General features: G+C 46.1%; 1 protein-coding gene across 1 annotated transcript; it reads right to left on the bottom strand.

The window, feature by feature from the left end:
• Window positions 1–7,648: 7,648 nt before the first annotated feature.
• Window positions 7,649–21,164, bottom strand: LOC135908504 (glutamate receptor ionotropic, delta-2-like). Its single transcript, XM_070536492.1, has 6 exons — window positions 21,159–21,164; window positions 19,012–19,170; window positions 14,313–14,457; window positions 11,338–11,555; window positions 9,220–9,503; window positions 7,649–7,997 (listed from the first exon to the last, which is right to left on the bottom strand). Exons 1-6 carry the CDS (start codon window positions 21,162–21,164, stop codon window positions 7,649–7,651), a joined length of 1,161 nt encoding a protein of 386 aa, XP_070392593.1.
• Between the last annotated feature and the right edge of the window lie 3,897 nt (window positions 21,165–25,061).

Raw genomic sequence — 25,061 nt, 5'->3', positions numbered from 1 at the left:
TCAGGAAAACCAGTTCTTTGTCTGTTAGTGCGATTGAAGGCTTACTAACCGAGTCGCCATAGGCAATCGCTGCTGCTTCAATGATTATTCTGGTACTTTCATTGGAATGCCTAGCTAAGATAAACGTCTCCTCAAAAATTGGGACGCAGCGCTTGCCCACGTCGTCCTTTTTTGTCCTCTGTCTATGTATGCGCTGTAAGTGACGCTTGATATCACATTTATCGTTTTTTGCCAATTACACATTATTACTATTTCGTACACAGCTCTATACGCCAACGTGGTACGTCTCTTTTATTACCAGGTTCATGTTGACACCTTTTACTTGTCCTACGTGTACTCGAAAGCCTCAATTTGTTGGATTTATGAGAAGAAAGCGACAAGATACCCAGATACCACGAGCCTTAGAGGGATCTGAATTCAGCAAAAATGACCTTATCTTCAAAAACTCACCTGTATGGAATCAACTTGCGTCATATTAGCTTTGTTGCGGCAGACCACTGACCAGAGAAATGCTATAAGTAAATATTGTCATTTCGTGAGATAAGCACGCAGCTTTAAAAAATCATGTATATGGCCGCGGTCGCATGATACAAATGAAATATTTTTTTTATTCGGGAGGCACGGACACATGCAAGCCATAAAGGTCTCAATTACACATCGCGTTCAAGTGATCGATTCGATACTACCACAGAACACGTTACTACTATGAGAAGATAATTTCATGCATCATCGCGTTTGGAAAGTATAAGCAAACGACGTCTTTTGAGGCTCGATAAGTACAGGACGAGGTAATGTTCTTGTGCACATGTTTTCCAATATTACCGATGGGAATTCTCTATCGCAAGCTACGGTACATGAGACCGGCGAGGCAAGATAGAATGTTTGTGCATTAATTCTCCTGTTTTGTGTGTCAGTCTTCAGTCGAAGAATAAACTGTAGCAGGTCAGGGCTGCAACGAGAAATAGTAGCGAAGATAAAACAGGCAATTCAGACTAGTCTTAATGTCCGCTTTCCAAGGTTCTCCACTGTGCCATTGATTTCCCATACGGGGTACAATAGCACAAAGGGAGAAACCATGACATAAGTTAGTCCCATCAACCAATATTTCATGGACGAAGGTGTACTTCACCTTTCGGCCATACCTTTGATGGCCATTCCCACCACGGTTAGTTCAGTGGCAGCAGGAATCGTTTTTTGAGCCCGAAGCAATAGATTCAAAAGCGGGTAGTGAAACATAATTGGGATGTTTCAACCGCAGATAAAGGCGCACAATAATTATTCTCAGATGCTAGTCTGTAGACTTATAATAAGGCCTAGCTCACATTACAGGTGTTGCTTTGCCAGTGCTTTACACCAGAAGCTAAGCAGAACAGGGTAGACCACTGCAGTAGTTGATCTGTGTGTACTCTGGTTAAGATCTGCGTGACAAGATGTCGGTGCAGGTGTTACTGGTGTCGTACACCTCTACGGTAACCCGGTACCCGCAAGCGCTAATGCGTACAAGCTAAAACTGTTTATTAGTACACGCTTATTTCGTATTTAACATTTATTAGTATAAGCTTATTCATTCAGTAGAAGCTAAAGCTAAAAATATTTTGCTTACTCATTACCTCATTTGCGTACGCTTGCCTTGAGTGGGAGAAAAGGCTTGTGTCAAGGTTTGAAGCGTTGACTTTACAGTCCGCGAAAATAAATCCACACGCAGCGAAGTGAAAATTTAAGCGGCAGGAAACACTATACTAGCTACCCAATATGGAAGATCGTTACCCATAACTCATGATTCACGTGAATGCGCACCCACCAATTTTGTTCATAACACTTCATGGCTCTGAGAGAGCTAGGTGTACATATTGAGAAGGACATATGAAAATTTGTTGCAGTCTCCCCAAGAAGGAAATGCGAAAGTAAGCAGCCTTTCATTGGCTGCATGCAGTTAAAAAGGCTCTCAGTGTTAAAATATGCATGGGGGATCGCGTATCACGGTTGCGTATCACGCGGAGCTAAATCTCTCTATAATTTATTTATTTAAAGAAGGTGAACGAACATATGGTCACATAAAAAAAAAAATCCCTAACAACAAACCAAAGCGACTCATATTTAATGCAAGCGAGAAAAAAAAAAAGCTTATCATGCGAATGTGGATACAATGAATACGAACTGCATGTTCCCTTCCCATTAGTTAGCTTCCATCACTGGTATTCTTAGAGTTACTGAAAGCAGCAATTCTCTTGTCGTCTTTTTTGTCCACGTCAGTTCAGCGCTATTACCACAATTACCTACTCACAAGAAGATGCCTTGAGGAGGGCACGCTATAGGAATCAATCGTGTTCAGATGCAGAAGCTGAAAGCCGATTTGCCTCAGCTAGTACATTTCACTCTGAAAATGGTGAAAATAAGAACGCGTGTAAAAAGGTTACTATATCAATAAACGTACTGTAATAAAAGTAAGCACTTACTTTCATTGTACGAAAAAAGGATCTCTGAATCCCGCTAGAGGAAAAAGAGAAAATCATAGCACGACAAACGATTGATTGAAAGAAGAAACTATAAGCGTCAGTCCATTGCACACATACAAGCTCCTATTACTTAGAACACATGCATAGGTGCCTCGTTAAGTACCCAACGTCGGATGCTGTTATAGTATTTCAGTGTCGACAACGCCATTCCCGCAAGTGGGATCGAAAGAATCATGTAGAATCCGCAGCCCAGAGTCAATGACTATGCTCCCTTACCAACTCCTTCGCACGATATAGCCATTCTGGTCATATGACCAATTCATCATTCTCGTAATTCCATCACATTTCACCATTCCCGTCATCCAGTCATTCCAGTCATCATTGTTTTCGACGGGTTAAAGGTGCCCAATTTCGTCAGATATGGGCCAACTCTGGTACGGTGTTTCTTGTATCGAAAGCAGTTGGATGTATGTTATGTGTGTGGCAAGCTTGGACATCGGGCGGATGTCTGCCCAGCCCCCGATTGTTTTGAATGCCGAGGATGCGGGGCTCGGAACCCTGAAGAGGATCACAACTGTGTGCCTTGTTGCAAGCTTTGTGGGGGACGACATCTGACCGCGGATAAACAATGCAGACAACGATAGATACCAGCTTCCCTGCGTCGTGCGTGTTCGACGACAGGAGAGAGTCAGGGCGGAGCTAACGGCGGAACAGGAGGCAGCCGAGATGGTGCAGCTGGTGAGCGCCCGCCAACGCTCTAAGGGACGCTCGCGCTCTAGGAGCCGCTCCAGGTCGAGGCAGCGGCCATCTTCTGGGACTCGTGCGACCAGGAGCCGATCCGTTTCTATGGAGGCGCGGGTGCGGTTTCCTGCAGCTGGTGGCGGCGGCGGCGCAGCTGGGAGCCAGACCACCTAGGCTGACAAGGTCAAGGGTGGCATCAGCGCCGGCCGAGCGCGCGAGCAGCACCAGGAGCATGTGGATGGCAATAAGGATAGGGATAGGATTGCGCAATTGGAGAGAGAGAATCGTAGTTTAAAAGCAGCCATTGACGGGCTTATCAAAGAGATAGCTGAACTTAGGAACGGCTTACCTTCCGGAAACAGCGATAGCTTAAGAGAGACTAGGAAACATGATGACTCGGTTGAGGTACCCAGGTCTGTGGAGGTCGCGGAACAGAACATGGCGGACGAAGAGACGCCTGCTCCGAAAAAGAGGGCCTTATCCTCGACCGTACGGATTCAGGGCAAAGTCGGTTCCGAGCTTAAAGCAATGATGGTGACATTGCAAGAAAGTGTAAATCAGATCATTAGTAGACTGGAGCGGATAGAAGAACGGGAAAATATCACGGATCAGAGGTTAGGCAAAATTGAAATATATCTAAACGAGACAGTGGTCCCTGTTATGGAGCGGGAGTGCACTCGGCCGCTAGCCCAGCAGGGTAAGTCGCCGAGTGGACTTGAGCTCAAAACTAGTTCACCAAATTTCTGTGGTCAAGATGGCTCTATTAAATAGTTCATTTAGTATTTGGCAGTGGAATTGTAGGGGGTTCAATCATAAGAAGGCGTCTCTGCAGCAGTTTGTTAGAACGCATGGTGTCAAGCCTCAAGTTATCATGTTACAGGAAACACTGACGTCTAACGTGACCTTAACGAATTTCAAAGCGGAAGTTAAGGATAATGAACAGGGCAGAGGACTCGCTACTCTCATTAATAGGATTTTGGCGTATATTAGACGTGATCTTCATATGGCAGATTGCAAGATTGAATATATTATGGTGGAAGTAATCTTAGGTCGGCAAAAGTCATGTCAGAGGAGCGTTTACCTGATAAACCTGTACAGTAGCCCCCGGGACACGAAGCAGAGTTTCAAATCTCTCTTGACCAAGGCAACCAATCTGGCTAAGAATGCACCGTTGCTTATTGGAGGGGACTTCAATGCACCATATCATGTGTGGAAGTATGCTTATAGCACTATTAAGGGGGAGAGCCTATGGCAGCAGGCACTAGACTTGAATTTAACTCTGATTACAGACCCCTCGTATCCCACCAGATGTGGCACGTCGACATGTAGAGATTCGACACCTGATCTCACTTTTGTTCGGGGGGTGGTGGATTCGTCCTGGTCCAATTCTAATATAGATTTTGGTAGCGATCATTACATACTTATGATTACTTTGGTAGTGGCTAATAAAAAGGAGCGCACATTCAGGATGGTTGACTGGGATGCATTTAGGAAACTAAGAGCGCAGAGAATCGATGATGAGGGAAATGAGTTGACCTTGGAACAGTGGACTAGTCAGCTTAAAAGTGACGTTGATGCGTCCACTAAAGAGGTTCAGACCGATATTGACACGGAACACATGGACAGTCGCCTGGCACATTTGTTGGAAGCAAAGCAGTCGATGTTAGCGAGATGGAAGGGTCAGAGATTAAATAGAAGGCTTAGAAAGCGTATAGCAGTGGTTAATCAGGAAATTGAAGACCATTGTCGGGTACTGTGCAAGCAGCAATGGGATGAAGTGTGCAATTCTATTGATGGTCGCATTAAGAGGGGAGGCGCCTGGAGTTTGCTCAGACATTTACTAGATGAGACCAACACTAAGTCTAATCAGAGGACTGTGATAGGTAAGCTGGTCCATCAGGCGTGTCGGGACTCCACGGAGCAGGAGTTGCTAAAGGATTTGGCTCAGAGATACCTTCCGTTGGAGACCTGGCACGATACACCTGATGTGGTTTTGGAATATAGTGGAGACGAAAATGCAGCTATAGACGCGGAATTTACTGAAAGTGATATAAGGATGGCGCTTAATCTTAATGGTCGATCGGCATCAGGGCCGGATGGCATTACGAATAAAATGCTACGGAATTTAGACGATGGGTCAATTGAGTTCCTTACGCGGCAGATCAATTGCCTATGGAAGGAAGGCTCTTTCTGTGAAGAGTGGAAACTGGCAACTACTGTTCTGATACCCAAACCGGGGAAGTCCATAGGGCTTGAAAATCTCAGACCCATTTCCCTGACGTCGTGTTTGGGAAAAGTCGCTGAGCATGCCATTTTAAATAGGCTAACGCTTTATGTTGAGGGCAATGGGGTCTTTCCGCACTCGATGATAGGATTTCGGCCCGGCCTCTCGACTCAGGATGCTATGATCAGGATTAAGCATCAGATCCTTGACCGGCGAACAAGGGATACTAAGGCACTAATTGGACTTGATGTGGAAAAAGCTTTCGATCAAATCCGACATTCTTTCATTCTACGGGTGCTATCGGACTTGAATTTGGGGCAGCGGCTTTTCAATTTTGTCAAGGCTTTCCTTACGGATAGAAAGACATGTCTCAGGTTTGGGGAGATAAAATCGGAAGTCGTTAAATTGGGTTGCTGTGGTACTCCGCAGGGATCCGTACTCTCGCCTATGTTATTCAATCTGGCGATGTCGCAGTTGGCTAATAGACTGGACACTGTCCAGGATATTGGCTATTCTATCTACGCGGATGACATTACTATATGGAGTGTCGGTGGTAGTGATGGAGAGCTTGAGGCTAGGCTTCTTATGGAGGAGTATCTGGGTCTCATGGGGCTCAAGTGCTCCTCTAAAAAGTCGGAGCTGTTGATCTTCAAATCTAAGAAGCTAGGTCGTAGGCCGAGGGGTTGGGTACCGGAAGTTGAGCCTTGCATTACAATTCATACTAGGGAAGGGTCGGTGATACCCAAAGTTGAAGCAATCAGGGTCCTGGGTTTTGTACTTGAAGCGAACGGATCGAACATTAGAACCATTCAGCGTATTACCAAGAAAACGGAGGAGGCCATAAGACTTATAAGAAGGATCTCTAATAGGCATAGGGGTTTAGGAGAAGAAGGTGCGATGCGCTTAGTTCACGCATTTATTATGTGTCATTTCTCGTATGTGGCAGCTATGCTAAATTGGAATAGGGGGGAGAAAAATAAATTGGAAGCATTAATCAGAAAAGCCATCAAGGCTGCGCTTGGTCTGCCTATGACTACGTCAAACGATATGTTGTTACGACTGGGTTTGCATAACACTTTAGATGAAATTGCTGAGGCTCAACGTACTGCACAGAGGGAGCGGTTGCTAGGTACACCACCGGGTAGGTATATATTAGAGCCAATTGAAGAATCGGTGGCTGTGTCGCACGATAGGGCGCCCCTACACGAGTTGAACGTGAACCTTAGGGCAAATATCATGGTTCGTCCATTTCCGCGGAATGTGCACCCCGTGCACAATGTAGGGAGGCGGGTCGCGAGAGCTAGGGCTTTGTTGCGAGAGGCAAAGGATGAGGAGGAGGAGTCTGCGTTTGTTGACGCCGCATGGATTAATGGTAAAAATGCTTATTCGGTGGTGGTAGTAGATGGCAAAGGGAGCGTTAGAAATGCTCCTTCCGTTTATACCAAAGATCCGGGGGTTGCTGAACAGGTGGCTATTGCTCTAGCACTAATTGATTCTAGAAGAGTTTTGGTGTTTAGCGACTCGCGATCTGCGATTACAGCCTTCTCGAGAGGACTTGTTGCGGAACCGGCTAACAGACTGCTGCAGGGTAGGGATATCACTTCGCATACCGTTACTTGGTTCCCGGCGCACATGGGGACAGTGGAGGGAGCCCCGCGTAACCTCAACGAGGTGGCGCACAGGGAGGCACGAGGATTAGTGTGCCGTGTACTCCCTGAAGGGGCTGGATCTCCCGCTCCTGAGTACAGGGACCAACTGTTAACCTACAACGAAATCACCAAGCACTATTACTTAGGGCGCAGGGCATTCCCGTTGCCACATCCTAAATTAAATAGGCCGCAGGCGGTTACATTAAGGCTTCTGCAGACACGGACGTACCCTAACCCTGTAATCATGAATAAAATTAATCCGGACTGCGGGGTTTCAGTCTATTGTAGTAAGTGTGGGGGTTTGCTCGATTTACAACACATGCTGTGGCGCTGCTTGGCGTTGGCCGGTGATGGTTCTCGAGGTGAACAGTGGTGGCAGCGAATGCTGCACAGTGAAGTGCTGGCGGACCATCTCAGGGCTGTCCAGAGGGCCCGTGTGATAGCAGAGGGGCTCGGCCTCTCTGTACCGACGTGGGAGTGGCCCGCATCAGTCCCAGACTGATCCCTCAGGACCTAAATAAAGTTCTTCATACCATACCATACCATTCCCGATGTTTATGAAGGATACGAATGATACCTCAATTTCTGTATTTATTAACAGACTGTGCTTTCTTCAGTACGCGGCCTGGGCGGTGTGCAGGATACTTGTGCGGAAACCTTGGATACTTGATGCGCGGGAACCTGCAGTAGTGCTCGGTCCCCATCTTGTGAAAGCACATCTCTAGCACGAAGACGACGAGAGAGAAGGCCACCATGATGCCCCACAGGACGAATATGGCCGCCATGTCGTCGTAGCTCAGTTCCTCGAAGGACAGCACGCCGGCTTTGGAGGCGCCGGACCGCTGCATGTCCTGGCAGGAGTGCCACGCCTTCACCCCCTCGTCGTACCACTCGAGGTGAAGTCCAGACTCCATGATGGCTCTCATTCTTCCGCGAAGAGAACCCGCCCGGAAGTTGCGTTTAGCAAATGAGCAAATGCAGAGAGAGAGAGAGAGAGAGACACAAAGAGCAGAGCACAAGGTAAAGAAGTGTGTAGTGCCTCTCCGGGAATAGTTGCACAAAAGAAGACTAAATATTTCATTAAACACTGCTCAACCCTCATAGCAGCTTGAAACCACTTGCACCAGGCAAAAAAAAAAAATAAGTGGGTGAGCTAGTGAATGAGTGAGAAAGTAAATAAATAAATAAATAAATAAATAAATAAATAAATGTACATTATGGAAGTAAAACGAATATGTATTTATATAATCCAGTTTCACTTTCTTACGGTATCTAAAAGGACTGTGCGCTGCTCAGTACGCTTTGGGCTGCTGAGCACGAGGTCGCGGGATCGAATCCCGGCGACGGCGGCCGCATTTCGATGGGGGCGGAATGCGGAAACACCCGTGTACTTAGATTTAGGTGCACGTTAAAGAACCCCAGGTAGTCGAAATTTCCGGAGTCCTCCACTACGGCGTGCCTCATAATCAAAAAGTGGTTTTGGCACGTGAAAACCCCATGATTAAATTAATTGCTCAGTACGCTGTGAAATATTGATTGATTGATTGATTGATTGATTGATTGATTGATTGATTGATTGATTGATTGATTGATTGATTGATTGATTGATTGATTGAATAACGTTTTATTTGATGGGATGGCACTTTCACCTAATAGTACTTAGATTTAGGTGCACGTTAAAGAACCCCAGGTGGTCGAAATTTCCGGAGTCCTCCACTACGGCGTGCCTCATAATCAGAAAGTGGTTTTGGCACGTAAAACCCCATAATTTAATTTTTTTTCACCTAATACGAAAAGGAGAAAGAGGGGAAAGTCCCTCGGGAGTGGCAGGCAAACGAAGAGCTCCTGAGATATTGTGAAGTATTGAGGCCCGACACTCGGTTAACAAAACGAAGATTTTCGCGCTTATTTAACTGGATCACCACCTTAGCGACACCGGGTTCTTGGCGAATTCGCCTTAGTTCTCATCTCCGGATCAACTACACTAAGACAACTAAGAGACAGACATAGCGACGATTTGACTACGTTATCTCGTCGCCTTCGTCCTTGCCACATTTAGCTATCTTTGCAGTGCGAAAGACACTCGCGTACACGTGTGGTGTGCCAGAGGAGAATGTCAGAGAGCTGACAGCTCGACCTGAAAGCGTACTTTGCTTGAATCCTCTCCTGCAGGTCGGCCGGCAACCGCTTGGAGTACGCGACGGTGCTGAAACTCGTGAACAGGTACTCCGGAGCCACGTACAGCCTCCCACCGGTGAGCCGACATTTCGTGGCCAGGGTGGTCATGCTCCCATCTCGGTCGTTGATCAAGACAGCGCGGCCGCTGTACAGCTGCTCCAGAGAAGATTCGGAGTACAGTTCTGACAGGGTCACGAATCCACTTGTGCGAGTCGCCAGCTTGGTCAGTGCGCGAAGCAATGGTCTTGGCGACGTCTGCACCAGAGAAGTCACTCGTGAAACGCGTCAATTTTCGTTGCCTGCAATTGTGCGTTTGGTAATGGAAGAAACACAACAAGCAGGAGAAAAAAAAATTACCGACGATTACGTTACTTCCTAATGCGAAATTTGAGCGCAGCAAATAAGCTGTTTCACCTTTTCGATAGATTGGGGCAAAGAAATCGAGCAACACATGTATGCGCTATCACAGAATTTTTTTTTTATTTTTCACACGTATTCCTTTAACAAAGACTCAATTAACAGTTCTTGACAGTCATGAAGGAAGCTTTGTGGTCGGAGAAATAGACTGATATATGTTCGACTTGGTACACCAATGCTTGATTCTCAAAGACGAGATCTATACAAGTGCCTCGCGAGGTTGTCACAGCCGTGGGACGCGTTACGAGCGAGAGGAACGGGATGTTCTCCCGCATAAGTGTTAGGAAATTGCTGTTTGTCTTTATGTCAACATTAAAGTCCCCCACTACTAACATCGGTGTGGATCGATGGACGGTTAATGCGAGTTGCAGGAAGTGCACGACGTCTTTCGTGAGTGCGGTAGCGGACTCACGAAAGCGGTATCAGTCGGTCGCTGCTAGCGCTGGGGGAATGAAAGGGGGGCGGAGCTGGTTATGAGGCCGACGACAACGCGAAACCCAGGAACGGACGCCAAAGAGCCATTTGTGTAGCCAGCCCTCCTCCACAGTCTCTCCTCCTCCCTTCCATCATCCTCCCTCGCCCGGAGAGCCGACAGCGCGCATGCGCGGCGGCGGAGCAGCGGCGCATGCGCGGCGGCGGAGCGCGGCGGCGGAGGAGAGCTGGTTACGAGGCCGACGCCGTCGACGACGACGCCGACGACGACGACGACGACGACGACGCGAAACCCAGGAACGGACGCCAAAGAGCTGCGCTCTAAAAAAACGGAGGGAGCGGGCAGCGATGAGGTCCCCGAAACGAGCTGCCGAGTTGTAGACGGGGCGTTGAACGTCAAATAGTTTCGTGGTCAGACTGCAGCAGGTTAAGTGGACGCTTCAATAGATCACCCAACTTGCGTATTATGCGCACTGTGTGGACCTCTTTATTGCCCTTTAGGCCTTTATCGAAGAAGCACACTACAGCTGTGTTGTTCCTCGTTAAAGCTCAGTTGGGTGAAATAACAATGTTCTTACAGTGCCCTCGCAGTATTTGGCCCAGTGCGACACTGGTCCACTATGGCATCTGCCTGCTGTCAAGTACATCTAGGCATGACGCAAACGCTAGCATTTGTACACTAGGCAAGAACAAGTTTGTTCAGATGCATACGAATATTCGTATGCTTCACAATTTTCACTGTATAGCCGCCTATCTACATGCTCCTTATCACTTTTCATATTCCACATTATTTTACATATACATACTGTAACCATCGCATTGCAATGTGATCCGCCGTGGTTGCTTAGTTGCTGTGGTGTACGGCTTGCTGAGCACGAGGTCGCGGGATCGAATTCCGGCCACGATGGACTCATTTCGATGGGGCGAAATGCGAAGGCACCCGTGTACTTCGATTTAGGTGCACGTTAAGGAACCCCAGGTGGTCCCAACTTCCGAAGTCCCCCACTACGGCATGCCTCATAATCAGGTCGTGGTTTTGGCTCGTAAAACTGCATAATTTACTTTCTTTAATTGCAGTGTGAGCACAGTCTCCATCAAGCCAATTAAGCGGCATTTTTGGCCCTGCCCCAAAAATTATGTATGTGCTTGTAACGTTGACAATGATTTCAACAAAAAAACGGAAAGTATTCACACTTAGTTGACCGCCGAGATCCGCAACCCTATAGGCATGGGCACTCACCCGCACGTATGTATCAAACCCTGTGTCCTTCCAGATGAGTGGTCGTATGGATGTCTGGTACGCGATGTCTTCCACCGAGCGGAATCTTGGCGGCTCGCTCTTGATGGCAATGCTGGCCATGAGGTTACCGGCGAATTCGTTTGTGAGCACCAGCACTATGAGCCACCAGAACGACAGCAGTACCCGGCCAGCGTAGCTCTCTGTGTTTGCCGTATGTCCTGCAGGAAGGTGTGGTGTGAAGGTGAAATCGCTTTGCGTCGTGGACATCTCGAAGTTGGAGACACCGTGTTTAACCTCTTGAGTCACGAATTATGATGGCGTTCCATAAATGCGTCAAAGTTGCACAGTTACGTTCAATGCGCGGGAGATTCAATCGGAAGCCAGTCAAGGTGGAAGGTAAATGCTCTGTGCATTTTCTAGTAAGTCTTCTTAATTACATAGCAATGAAATTCTGGCTCAATTGTACAGTGGAACTTGTTGCCTTTTTTATGATAAGGGATTCAATAACATGCTTAATTTCATGTCACACCACTGTGCCGTTGGCAACTGAATGTCCGGTAGATAAAGAAGCAATAAAAAAGGTTAACGTGATCAATATATTAAGATATTATTATAACAGTTACTTTATGAAACAAAATAACAACACGTTACCAAATGCACGTAGTTGAGTGCAGTGATTGCCGAAAGAGCCTATATGCAATCCTACCACCCAACCAATTGTTCAAAGCAACCCAAACATGGCCGGACTGGCAAAATAAGACATTTAATTACTTTAATCGAGAAAACAAATTCGTAGGCTGCATAAGGCAAGGCATGTTCACTTAAGAGGAAGCTTTATATTTATCTGGATACATGGAAACGGAGAAATAGTTTTTGGCAATTATTGCACCCATTATGATATTTGCTGCATTCAAAGGGAACTGTTAAAATATATAACTGTAGGCAGTCCATTTTCCATTTATGCGATATATTTTAATGCGACAGCGTTAAGGGCACGTGCTGTACAAAGTCGTCGTCCCGCATCCGGCGTTACGCGTCATTTCGGCAAAATTAAATTCGAACCACCCATACTCAGGCCCGCCGTGTGGCGCAAGGAAGTTACTGAAATGATTTAATTTCTCAAGCTAAAACACGTAGAAAAACCGTAAAGTATGACTTACGCACAACCAGACATGATAGCGTCGGACTGTAATTTGAATATGAGAGGAAACAAAATTCTGTTACGCGAAAACTAAGAAAAAAACACAAACCTCTTTTTGTAACGTTTCTACCGTTTGTAGCGCAGCCATGGCCTCCCAGATTCGCGCACGGAAATCTCAAACGCCGTAAAGCGCCACACCAGGTTCCTTGCAACACGTCCAGATGGCGCTCGCCACCGCCGCATCGCGGCCCACGCAAGGGGCCGCGTTTCTACCAGAAAGCTCGCTTTTATGCATAGCGTTCGCCGCCAGCGTTTCCCGGTAAACATTGCGGTTACATCAGCAGCAGTTGCCGGCAGGCGTGAGAAGCAGTCAGGGATCTTTGAATGCTATCGCGTTCCACTCTTAAAGTTGGAGCTTAAGCATCCTCCAAATTTTTGAAGAAAAGTTCTCGTAAACCGCAAAATTTCAACCTTAAACAAGTATCAAATTTGCGCCTCTGCAACTCAGTAGTAAAGAAAAACATCACAGTTATGTAAACTGCACCTAATACTTGTATTACATTTAAAGCAGACGAAATTAATGTATTATACAGACCTCTGAAGTATACCATTCATTTGTGAGTAGGATATTCGCAGAACCATTGTAAACATTGCAATGATGGCGCCTAAGCTATATATTTCTTTATCAAATTTGTCCATTTGAAATGTTCTAAAAGATGTAGTTTTGCAGAACTGATATATCTGCTTTCAGTGCAGATATACGAAATTGGAAATTTAGTGCTTCCCCCTCCCATTTTTTTCGTTTGATGCTTGCCAACTTTCTGCGATAGAAAAAAAATCAAGCTACTAAATCAAAGTTCTGCTTCTTGTGTTGCCAGAATTTCACTTTTCCTGTCAAATGCAACAAATTTAACTTCATTCGGTTCAATGGTTGTGTCACAAAAGCATGCCAGCATTTTACATGTGTGTAAGTAGAAAAATGGGAGTTGGCCCCGTGTTAAAGCTTTCTCTTAACGACAGCAGACGATTGCACCGAAGTGTTCTCCTGCAATCGTATGCGCACGAACTGGTTCGTCTGGGCGACAGCGGCGTTTTTCTTGCACCGGAATCATTAGGCATAGTCTCCACTACAATCGGCCTTTCTTCCTGGAAGCTGCAAAGATTGTCGCTTTGCTTTTCAACACTCTTCAATCGAATACAAACTGAATAACAAAGACAATCCGACTCGCATTCCAAGCGTTGAATATTCGCCCACACTCTTAATTTTGCGGTTTCTAGGGATTTAAATACCTGTGTACAAAAGATTGCATTCTAAAAGAATCGAGGGTTCAAGCGGAGTTTCTAGAATGCTTTCTTTGGGTGCCGAAAAAGCCTAACTACAAGGATTTTTTTATATTTTATATTTTTAAAAAATTTTTTAATTATATTTTTATTATGCAGAATGGAGATGCGCTTACTGACATTGATTTTTTCGTCGGCATACATAAATTGTATGAGGTCATTTGCTGGTACTAACATTCGGCACACACGTACATAAACTGCATATGTATATCCATAGCGAATCAGCCTAGAAACCGACCGACTCGGCTGTAGCCAGCAGAAGCCGAAGCGCCAAATCCGAGGAGGTAGCCAAAGAAAGTTTGGCTTTAGATGAATAAATAAATATGCAAATAAGTATACATATATATATATATATATATATATATATATATATATATATATATATATATATATATATATATATATATATATATATATATATATATATAATCAGCGTCACAAACCCCCATGGGAAACCAGGCACCAAACACCAATATCACTCATGTCTAGGCACCTTTGTAGGCGAAGGAGGATAGGATGTCCCAGATGTTGTCGTAGGCCTCCAGGGCGAAGCCGTTCCCACTTCGAGGCCTCCGCTTTTCGATGAGCGCAAGAGCCGCGGCCATCAGCGGGACCGAGGCGATAATAAGGGCCCATGCCTGCGCAAGACCCTCACGATGAGGTTGCGATAAGAGACCACAAGTAGCACGCACAGCATGCTACCGGGGAAGATGAGAGAGAGAGAGAGGGGGGGGAGCAGGGTGGAGGCGGAGTTTGAGGTTAACGAATCCTAAAAAGGTTGGCCATTTCCGGCCGCCTTTCACAACACACTTGGCATTAGGGAAAGAAGACAAGCATAGAGTTTCTCACTATAACACCTAGAGGGTAATCTGGCGCCACCGTCTATGGGAGTTTCTTAAGCGGGCACCGTGCCGTCATGGGAATGACGGTATATGTGTCTGCGAGGCTCGTGTTGGCTGGTGTTGTAAGAGGCTTCGTCTAAAACGTGGATATGGCTACGCAAATAACGCGTTCTCAAAGTAAAATCTTCATAAAATGATTCCATTCACGCATATTACATCTTTACTCACCCACAATGCATGACCGAGCAAAGAAAAGCAAGAACAGACGACCAACTGTTTGAAAGCGAGCGCGAACCTTGTCGTCTGTCCTCCAACTTTAGCGGCCCGCTGATACTTTTCACGTAACATGTAGTCGTACACACAATAACAAGTTCTCATAGTTAAACAACACATGTTCTCGCGTAATAATAAAACTAAAACAGCCTTTCACGTACTGTTTTAGTAGAAAATGAATCATTGTGACAGACGGAACGGTACTTGCCAAGCGCGTCTTCAAGGTGTCCTGTCTTTACGAGAACGATGCCAATCTGAAGTCACAATATACCGGCATTCCCATGCATACCACAGCGCAGAAGCGCCAGATTTCCCTATAGGTAATGTAGTGAGAAACTCTATGAAGACAAGGGATCGAGACAAAAAAAAAAGATTATTCTCAATGGATATGGAAATGACAATGCAACTAGTGCATTGTCACGTCATGGCTTCCGAGATGACGCTAGCTGGCAGGTTTTGCTCCGGCCATCCTCTGTGCACTGAGAGAACGCAAGTTTAGTGGTGGGAGTGGCTGGCTCCTCTTCCGCTAAGCGGCGCTGGCAACCGAGGACTTTTCATAAATTAGGAACGTTTTCCGGCAGTCGGGCACTGTTGCTGCGGCGTAGACGAGGCGCAAAAAAATGGTTTTTAGCTGCTATACGATCCCTTACTGATTTGGAAATGGCAGCTGCATGTGTACGGTTGGGGGGGGGGGGGGGGTGCAAAATGCGTGGTTTCACCTACTAATTTTCAAATGCCTTTATTTTCATCTACACACATACTCCCACTTTATTCACCTGGCCATGTAAAAGTGCATTATCTCGGCAAGAGCTTACCATGTGCCAAAAACGCACTTTACTTCACAATTTGAGGCTTATATGTATGTATGTCATCTTCTGAACCGGCTTCAAAGCTTTGCAAAAGTGAACTTTTGCTGTTGGCGCTTGCTTTCGTCTCTGCATTTCGCTGTCGGCATAGGGCCTGAAGCAAGACGCAGCATGATCTGCCTACAGAAAGATGCCGCAATCGTTCGTGTACTTGCGTTTAGGTGCGCCTTAGGCAACCTCAGGTGGTCAAAATTATTCCGGGGACCCCGCTATGGCATGTCTCCTAATTATATCTTGTTCCGGCTCACACATCCCAGAATTTGTTGGGATGTATGTGAATATGTGAATGGGAATTATGTCGTTGGAGATGCAGGGTAGACCGGATTATAAAAAAACACAAGCAAATAATCAAGGTGAAGTCTCATTGAGATGCGCAAACGCACAAATATTGTTCCAGCTAAGGCGCAGCAAGTTTTAGGAAAAGTTTCCTTGCGAATTTAATAAAGTTCGCGTGGTCTGCTGCATTAGTTTGCCTGCCACGCATTGCGTGCTCCGTGCTGCAGAAATTGTGCGCCAAGCGTGAAACGATAAATTCTGAAATTATTTACTGGTTTATTAGTATAGATAGTTACCGCCCAAGCAGGCATTGCAATGAGAAAAAAAAGAGTAAAGATTAAAATGTCAATTACAACGAACGCAAAAACAATAGTTGCCTTTCTGCATATCTGCTTACGGCATGCTCATTTATTCTTTTAAATATACTTATTTATAGCTACGTTACGTACCTTCAGCAAGGCATAACGTAAAACAGGCGTTATTTGCCATACAAACAAAAAAGCAAAACGTAACAAAAGCATTAGTCGCACAACGCAACAGCACGCGACATCAGACTAAACGCTGGAAAAACTACGCAGTAGAAGATAGTAGTAAATACTAAGATACTAGGAAATAAGTCCATCATTGCTCTACAGAGCAAGTGGATAGACGCTAAAATTGTCATATTAATCGCATAATTACCGCGATGCAACGTGCAACAGTATAGGAAAGATAAATTATGGGCAGACAACAATTCAACTCTGCCACCTACGATAAAATACCAGTTCACCAGTTGGTGGGTGAACCACACAGATTGTTTGTTTAAAAAAACAAATTAATTATCAGGAATGTGGGAAATAATTTGTAAGCGGGACTGAACGAGGACGACGAAAGAAACAAATACACATAGACTATAGTTGAAAGTAGCGCTGTCTCTGTGTATCTGTTTCTTTCTTCGTCCTCGTTCAGTCCCGCTTACACACTACCATGGATTCGAACCAACTAGCCCGTCAACCTGCTTTAACCTTGAGTATGGTTTACCAATAATACAAAATCAATGGATAAAGATACAGAAAGGTATAGGAAAGAATGGCTGTGGCTTAGGTAAGGTTAAGCCCAGGATGCGAAGCATACTAGCCTTTATTTTAGTTGTTGAACCACTGTTTAGCCTGGTGAACTGCTGTTGCTTGGCTATATTTGGTTCGGCTAGATGAAGAAACAACTCATGCGTTACTCTGCTTCGCCTTCAAGAGTGGAACGCGACAGCGTTCCCGTCGACCTGCCAAGGGGTGTAAGACAATGGGCTACAGGGCAGCGACTACGCGCCCCGCATTGGACGCGGTGAGCGTCGAGCAAAGCAGCGTTCGGCGCGGCAACGAAATGTGCGCCTGAGCAAGAGACGCACGCCTTAGAAACAGCGCGTTTCTAAGGCAACACCGCATTCACTAGAGGCGCTTTTGTACCGCTTTGAAGCATCGTACTCGTGGCTCAGTGGTAGCGTCTCCGTCCCACACTCCGGAGACCCTGGTTCGATTCCCACCCAGCCCGTCTTGCAAGAGTTGAGCCAAAGCCACTTCTCCTCTGTCGTGACGTCACGGTGTCACGTGGTTTCATGGTGACACCGCCGCGCCTGAGGAGCTGGGTTGAGCTCTCGTAATATGCTTCGCATAAAAAATAACGGCTAATAAGGCTAAGCGATTCAGACGGCGAATTGCTTGATGCAGAGCTGAATAACTGCCTGGGATATATTCTGTGAAAATGTTCTGCAACATGTTAAAAGAGAGGCAATGCGCACGTTGATAGGTTAAACAGCGCTTGTCTGTGGTATTTGTTTCCTCGTGTCCTTGTTTTATTCGCGCTGTGTAACCTCAGTTGATATTTCGCGCGGTCTGCCTCCTGCGGCCTCTACGGGCTCCACAACATTATGATGATGAGGGTGGTGTTGTTATTGGTGGTGGCGGTGATGATGATGATGATGATGATGATTTATTGGCGTTCTCTTCTTTTGAAACGGGGCAGAGAGAAACAGTCATCTAGCCTACTTGATTTATTCATGTATACTTGCACGCTTTTCAGTCTAGCATTTTTGTATGCATGTATTTAATGAGAGCCCTCGGCTAACAGCGCCACCTCGGGGCAGCCAGGCGCACGTGTCGAATTACACGTTATTGCTTGGGAGCGCGCCGAATGGGATGGCCGGAGAAAAACCTGCCTGTGCGCCCAATCTCGCATGCGATGCTAGCGATACGCATATGTCGCGTTCCTGTCGAGAGAGAGAAAGCTTGGTATCTTGGAGGAAGACAGCCTACCCAGAAGGCTCACTTGTTACTGCAGGCGTAATTTTTTGGAGGCGGATTGAAAGAGCATGGCAGAGAAGAAAACCGCGACGCACACAAAAACACACACGCGTGAAACCACTAGGTCAAGAGGGAAGGAGAGGTGGGTGGGGAAGGGAGTGGGGCCCATCAACTAAAGCTATGGATAGAGTTGATAGTTGCACCTGAGTTCTCTGCGCTGCAACACAGTTCGCATCCCGTTAGGGAATCAAGAACGCGCCCTGTTTTATTTTGCCTTCGCTACTCAGACTGAGCTAACCTTGATTGATCATCTGCTCAGCATGCTACTATACTTGCAGGCTCTCATCAGTCGAATAACCTAAAGCAGTGCACCGGAACCGGAAGCACCGCGAGTTTGATGCTCCCGCTTGATCGAGAACTTCGTTGAAACAAATTTCATTCGTATCGCGTAGACGGTTACGTCACGAAGGAACTTCTACGATGCGGATGTACTTATTTCTATAGGAAGCGAAATAGACTAAAGCAGGTATTTTTGTATATCTCTGTAATAACCTTCTTTTATTTTTTTTCCTTTTTAGTTTCTTCGGAATTCGTCATAAGCTACGGGTCTTTGGCGAACAGCGAAGTAATTGTTTTTAGCACCGGTCTGGTTGACTTACCTGCCAGTCGAATACGCATAGGTATCCGAACGCGTTCACAGACGGTTCTCCTGCAACAGCGATGATCGCGCAGTTGCTGGTGTATGTGACCGGTGCGTAGTTCACCACCTCTGCGCGGTCGGATAGTAAGAACACCGGGCAAGCGGCCAGGTCCGCCTCCTGTGTCAGCGCATAGGAGAGTAAAAGAATCCATCAATTAGCCAGCTACTTGCACATTTCAGCGGGCACCTCTCAACAACAAAAAGTGACGGTTAAGGGAGTTTATATTCACTCAGTGCGTGTAAGATTCAGCCGGTAAAAATAGCGAATAATGAAAAGTGATGTTACGTGAAACACTAGGGCGTGATTTTTTTCGGCGCAACTACCAGTTATACACACGCGACTCTCAGTGAGGACGACGTTTTATTCAACTATGCCATCGAGCGATCCTCAGCTTTTTTTATATACCTACTTATTGTACTTTCGGAGGAAAAAGTAATAAAGTGGTCCATAACGGCGTATTTGATGCACACAAACTAGTGGAAGAAAGCACGTTAAGCTCACAAGCGCAAACTTCCAACTGAATTTCATTGCTGGGCTAGGCGAAGCTTATACACCGATATGATATGGCACACAATCGATTAGGGTAATGTTGGGTGACAAGAAGAAACCATAAAGCAAACAGGTCGAGTGCATGTGACTAACTTGTGTGGCTGGCCCGAAAAAGCCTCCATAGGTGCGTCCTACACGACGGGCCTAGAAAAGCCAATTGAAGGCGTGGCTTCTGCAACAGATCATCTGGGCCCGAGAAAAACTCTCGTGCTAGAATTCTTGGTAAAAGCAAATTCCGGCCAACCCTGAGGTCGAATATATTTTTAGAGAGAAAAGGCTACCAATGGCAAAAAGCGCTTACGAAGCAAAGGTTTAATGCCTTCGGGCCCTGTGTGAAGTTCAGACGAAAGAAGTTCAGACGAAATACAGAACAAAAGAAAACGCGGTAACCCAAAACTACACCGGAGAGTCCTAAAGAAATCGAGAAGACTGGAAGTGATTACCAAGACGGGACTTTTGCTGTCAATGGTCGGAGGGTCGTGAACAAGCGCACGAGGTTGCGGCATCCTCGGCCAGCCGAGCCAGCGTATATAGCACACTCGGATTTCATCGCGTCGATAACGAAAAAGTGGGGTCGACAGTGGTCGAAGGTACGAGTCCATACATAAGCATACAAGCAGAGTGATGAAAGCCCTCTAGTGTTTCAGGTCGAATAGGGTCCTGACTGGTAGGATCTGCAGTAGCGACGTACCCGAAAAACTTGTCAACAAGAGTTCAGTTGAATCGTTCCACCAAGACATCGGTATGCGGATGATAGGTGATCACTGCATGGTAAACAATGCGACATTTAGCTAAGAGCGCGTTTAGGTATTGAGAAAGGAACTTTTCTCTCTCGCTCAGAAGTTCGTGGGGCGCTCTGTGGCAGATGATAAACTGGTGCTTCAGGAAGGACTCAATGCCATGGCTGGCGGCCGCTGGCAGGGAGGGCGCCTGTGTTTGCGTAGGGCGTGACGTGGTTGATGGCGATAATTATGCAATGTTTTCGGGCAATAGTGCTGGGAAGGGGACTGTACAAGTCGATATTGGTGCGACCAAGTTCTTAGCAGGCATATCCTGAGCTAGGAGACTAGCTGAGGAGGTGTATTGGGGCATTCGCGGGCACGAGCCAACATGCTTACCCACTAAGGTACGCGCGCCGCGCCAAATGAAATCTCAGACGAAGCCGGGTGTTCGCTATGAAAAACATTCGCATCTGCCCTCTGTAGGCAAGCGTGGAAGGCAGCGTTCTGTACAGAGTTACTGAGGTACGACAAGCGACAACGAGCGGCCGTTGGACAAGTAGCTGCGGACACACAGTAGGCCACATAGGATAGCAAATCTAGAACACAGACGGCGATGGGTTCGAGAGTTTATGAGTCAGAAAAGAAGGGGAAGAGGGCGGTAAATTAGGCGTCTTGCGCTGCTTCGAAGCAATGTCGCAGCCAGCAGGGAAAGAAAGCACTCACTCAAAGTCCGTGGTCGGCAGAATAAGCGGGTACTCACTCATCAATATTTTCGCAGACTGTGTACTCACTCACGCGCACTCACAACCGTCAGCACTCACTCACGGCACTCACCCTCATGAGCCTACTCATATACGCGTTCTACTTACGTCCTCTCAAAATCAACGTCACTCGCTCGCCGGCATTCATTCCTGTCCGTATACTCGCGTCGATACTGAAATGCATTGATATTCACTCCTACCCATACAATCACGTACATTGACACTCTTCATGCTCTCTAACGCTTTATCTCACGCCTGCGAAATAAGTACAGCGAATGGATCAGTGTAATCATGAGTCAGTGCGCCGGCATACACAAAGGGTAGACACAGGTGGCGCTGTGTGCTGCCACCAATTTTCAGCTGCGTAATTCCGTGGAGGACCAAATAAGCTCACCTTAAATGCAGACAAGGCAAGCGATGAACGGTGCAGTGAAGCTTTAACAAAACCAGCTGATGCAAGGAGCTATGAACACTGTCCCATGAGAAAGGATAGTGTTATGGCTACTAAGGGATGACATAACAGAAGATCAGAGAAAGTATTGTCTAACGGAACAAATTTTGAGCACAAAATGTTTCTGAAGCACATGGTAAGCTTTAACATATTGCAACAGCATGGACTACTATTATGCTGCATTTTGCTGCTCCAAGCAATAGCGTCAAATAGAACCGAGTTTGACCATCCATAACTTCACCTGATAGTGTAACGCTCAAGACACACTTTAAGTTGGTTTTCATGGAAGGTAACGGAGATACATAGATATACAGAGGTAAGATTTAGCAGAGTCCGAAAGGTCAATATAAAGTATGCGAGATTTCAGGTTGGCGACATAATCATGGTCATTACTATTAACCAGAAAATTTGCATCTTTATCATCATGCTTTAGTCTAACGCCCTCTAGGACAGGTTGAGGCACATGGAATATAATTTGACGTACAATCGAAGCACTGAACTTGAGATCTCTAATGTTTCGATGTTATGGGTAAATTAGCTCACTAATTCTGAATTATAAAAGCACCCAGTACACCTCTTCGACTTTGCATTATCACAACCCAAATTACCGAGAGGAGACGTCAAGAATTTATGGCCATGGCGGCCGGCACTCTCCGTTGTAATAAACCCCGAGTGTTCTCTCGACAAATATGCTTTTCCAGTGATCTGCACCTGCAGTGCAGGAAAAGCGAGAAGAAACGGGGTTAATTTAAGGGCCCGATTTTTATTAGTCATAAGGAGACAACACACTCTGACACCAAGGACAACATAGTGAAATTACTCGTACCTATTAAATGAAATAAAGAAACGATAAATTAACGGAAATGAAAGTGGATGAAAAAACAACTTGCCGCAGGTGAACTACCCCTGAACCTTCGCATTACGCATGCGATGCTCTACCAATTGAGCTACTGCGGCGTTGTTTCCCGGTCCACTTTCTTTGGTATTTATGTTTCCTAGTAGAACTCTGGGAATGTTAACCAGCGCCACCACTCACAAACCTTGGCGCTGGATGTGGAACATCCTTTCTGCCGCAGGCGTCACGAGAACGTGATCTTTTTTGAGTGAAGGCAACCGATCAAAAACCCCACACATGCTACTTCGCTATGGATTCCCCTTTGCCAGCAGACTTGAGTCATATATGCGCTGCGTTGCATATGGCGTGCAAAGCCCTCACCCCTCTCTGAAGGAGTCCAATGACGCCGGTGAACGTGCCGTTCTCGAGGCGTGTGCCGAATGAGCGCTGGGGGTCGTAAGTGACGTCGAAGCTGAAAAGTCGTAAGACACGAGTGTTATGCAAATAGACAATTGCGGTTGACAATATTTCACCGTAATTTATGCATGTAACATCTCGTTTATTTTTTTTTATTAGGGGGTTTAAAGTCCCACACAATCTGATTATGAGGCATGCCGTTGTGGGGGACGCCGGAATACTTCAAACCCCATAAGGTTCTTGGACGTGCACCTAATTCTAGGTAGACGGGTGTTTTCGCATTTTCGGCCACATCGAAATGCGGCCGCCGTGGCCAGGATTCCATCCCGCTATTTCGTGCTTAGCAGCCCAACACCATAGCCACTAAGCAACTTAACATTTCGTTATGACCGTACAAGGTCACTCTACCGCATTTGTACATTGTTTCCCGCCCTTATCAAATCACCTATTAAACCAAGTGCGTATTTTTTGTAGCCCCGCATTATCATACGATGTCATCGGTGATAAACTTGAAGTGCGCACGACATAGGCGCCGACTATGCGGAGGCTCCGGGGCCCGAGCAACACCCCCCCCCCCCCCTCCGGTGATGCCAAAGCCTACGCCCCTACCCCCCTCCCACTAAACGTGCCCTTACCAGAGTTTCGTCACCCATATCATTTGAGGTTTCTTTTGCCTTGCCTCGACCTGTTCACGTAAAACTTTATTGTGGCTAATAACTTACTGCATCATTGTTGGCGCTGACGTGCACGGACTTTAATTTGTACTTTCCTGTATTTCTGCAAATCCTGACATAGGAGGACAAGCGCATTAGAAGTGCCAGCGGCGGCTGCCTGATCCGTATTTTCTTACATCAACATTTTTTTTTCATTTCCCCTGCAAACACCATGCACATAGAAAATCTATTTAAATATATACACAGGATAAGGTTGACAATATTTTTAAACAGATGGAGGTAAAGGTGTGAATAGCTTATGTCTAGAGAATGAATATGTTGCTGTATGTTCACCTCGCTTCAAAATGTTTTGCGGGCCTTTTTGACGCTGAAAACAAAAAGTGTAGGCTTTAGTCACCGCTTCAGGCAGAGTATATTATCAACGGCATGTGAAATGAACCTAAATGATACATGTCTCTGTATCGCTTCTCTTTCCAGTAAGCAAAGCTAACGACTCATGAAAAAAAGACACTTCTAATAACTTAAAGCATTTATTAGGAATGAAAACATCGTCACTTGCATGTAGGGGTCATAAATATGGACAGGGGGTCCTAATTAACTACCATGCACCAAGATTTAAAAGAAGCAATGCGTTACTCGAAGAAAACCTAGCGCATATTGTTTCCAGCACAGTTGAGTAGCTTTCAGTAACTTTTTCGTTGCTGATATTTAATTAGGTAATTGTAATTATGTAACTCGATACGTATACTACCATAAATATCAAAGTGCCAATGAACATATGTAGGCACAGCCAAAGGACATCTAACTGTGGTATTTTCGCGACGTACTAATTGCATACTAATTTTTTCCGACTGATAAATAAACATAGTTCAGGACAACATTCATTTGGGCTAGATGGTGCATACTTGAATTAGGAAGGAGCAGCGCCAACTAAGACGATAACAAGTGGGGAGAACGACACAGCACAAGCGCCAACTTCATCTATCTTTATTCACCGAAAAATCAGCAATTACAAGGAAAATCACAGACATGCGCACAATGACCATAATGCATCATCTGCCAAACGGTTCTAGATAGGAGATTTCACTTTTGAAGAGGGTCACGGAAGTATCACTAACACAGTTTTTTTTCCTCTTTTCTTTATATGGAAGGCTTCCAAAACCTCACGTGCCTTTGTTTCCCTGCTTCTGCTAAGAGTCTTTATCCCTCCGAACCGTGGTTCACACTTCTTGCAGTACTGGCATTGTCACTGAAAGAACGAGATACGCATCTTTCGCAACATTGCGCAACTTGCACTGCGTGTGACCGAGCGGCAGAACATTCGCCACGAAAACAATGCCAGGCAGGTGGATGCACGGTATCTTGCGTGCGCCGGCAGCTTTTGAAAAGCTGCGTAGCATCCACTACGGACTCAGCGGGCTCTGCGGGACGTTCTCGCGCGTCCACGAGACCGCATTTTTCGATATCGCTCTTGCCGAAGATATGACTCTGGCTTGTAGTTTGACTTCGTGGGCGGCTGATATTGGCCACGCAGTTTGAGAGGGTGGCATATGGCGGTTCTGAGTAGCACACTACTGGTTCCTACGTGTGCGAGTCAGC

Source organism: Dermacentor albipictus, chromosome 3, assembly GCF_038994185.2.
Source record: "Dermacentor albipictus isolate Rhodes 1998 colony chromosome 3, USDA_Dalb.pri_finalv2, whole genome shotgun sequence".
NCBI lineage: Eukaryota > Metazoa > Arthropoda > Arachnida > Ixodida > Ixodidae > Dermacentor > Dermacentor albipictus.
This window is presented reverse-complemented; position numbering and strand designations above follow the sequence as displayed.

Excerpts from the sequence above, each read along its gene's own strand:
- LOC135908504 (XM_070536492.1), bottom strand. Across the intron at positions 14,458-19,011 it reads TATGCGTATTCGACTGGCAG|GCATGGGCCCTTATTATCGC; the intron begins GTAAGTCAACCA and ends GGTCTTGCGCAG. Across the intron at positions 11,556-14,312 it reads ATCCTCCTTCGCCTACAAAG|GACATACGGCAAACACAGAG; the intron begins GTGCCTAGACAT and ends ACCTTCCTGCAG.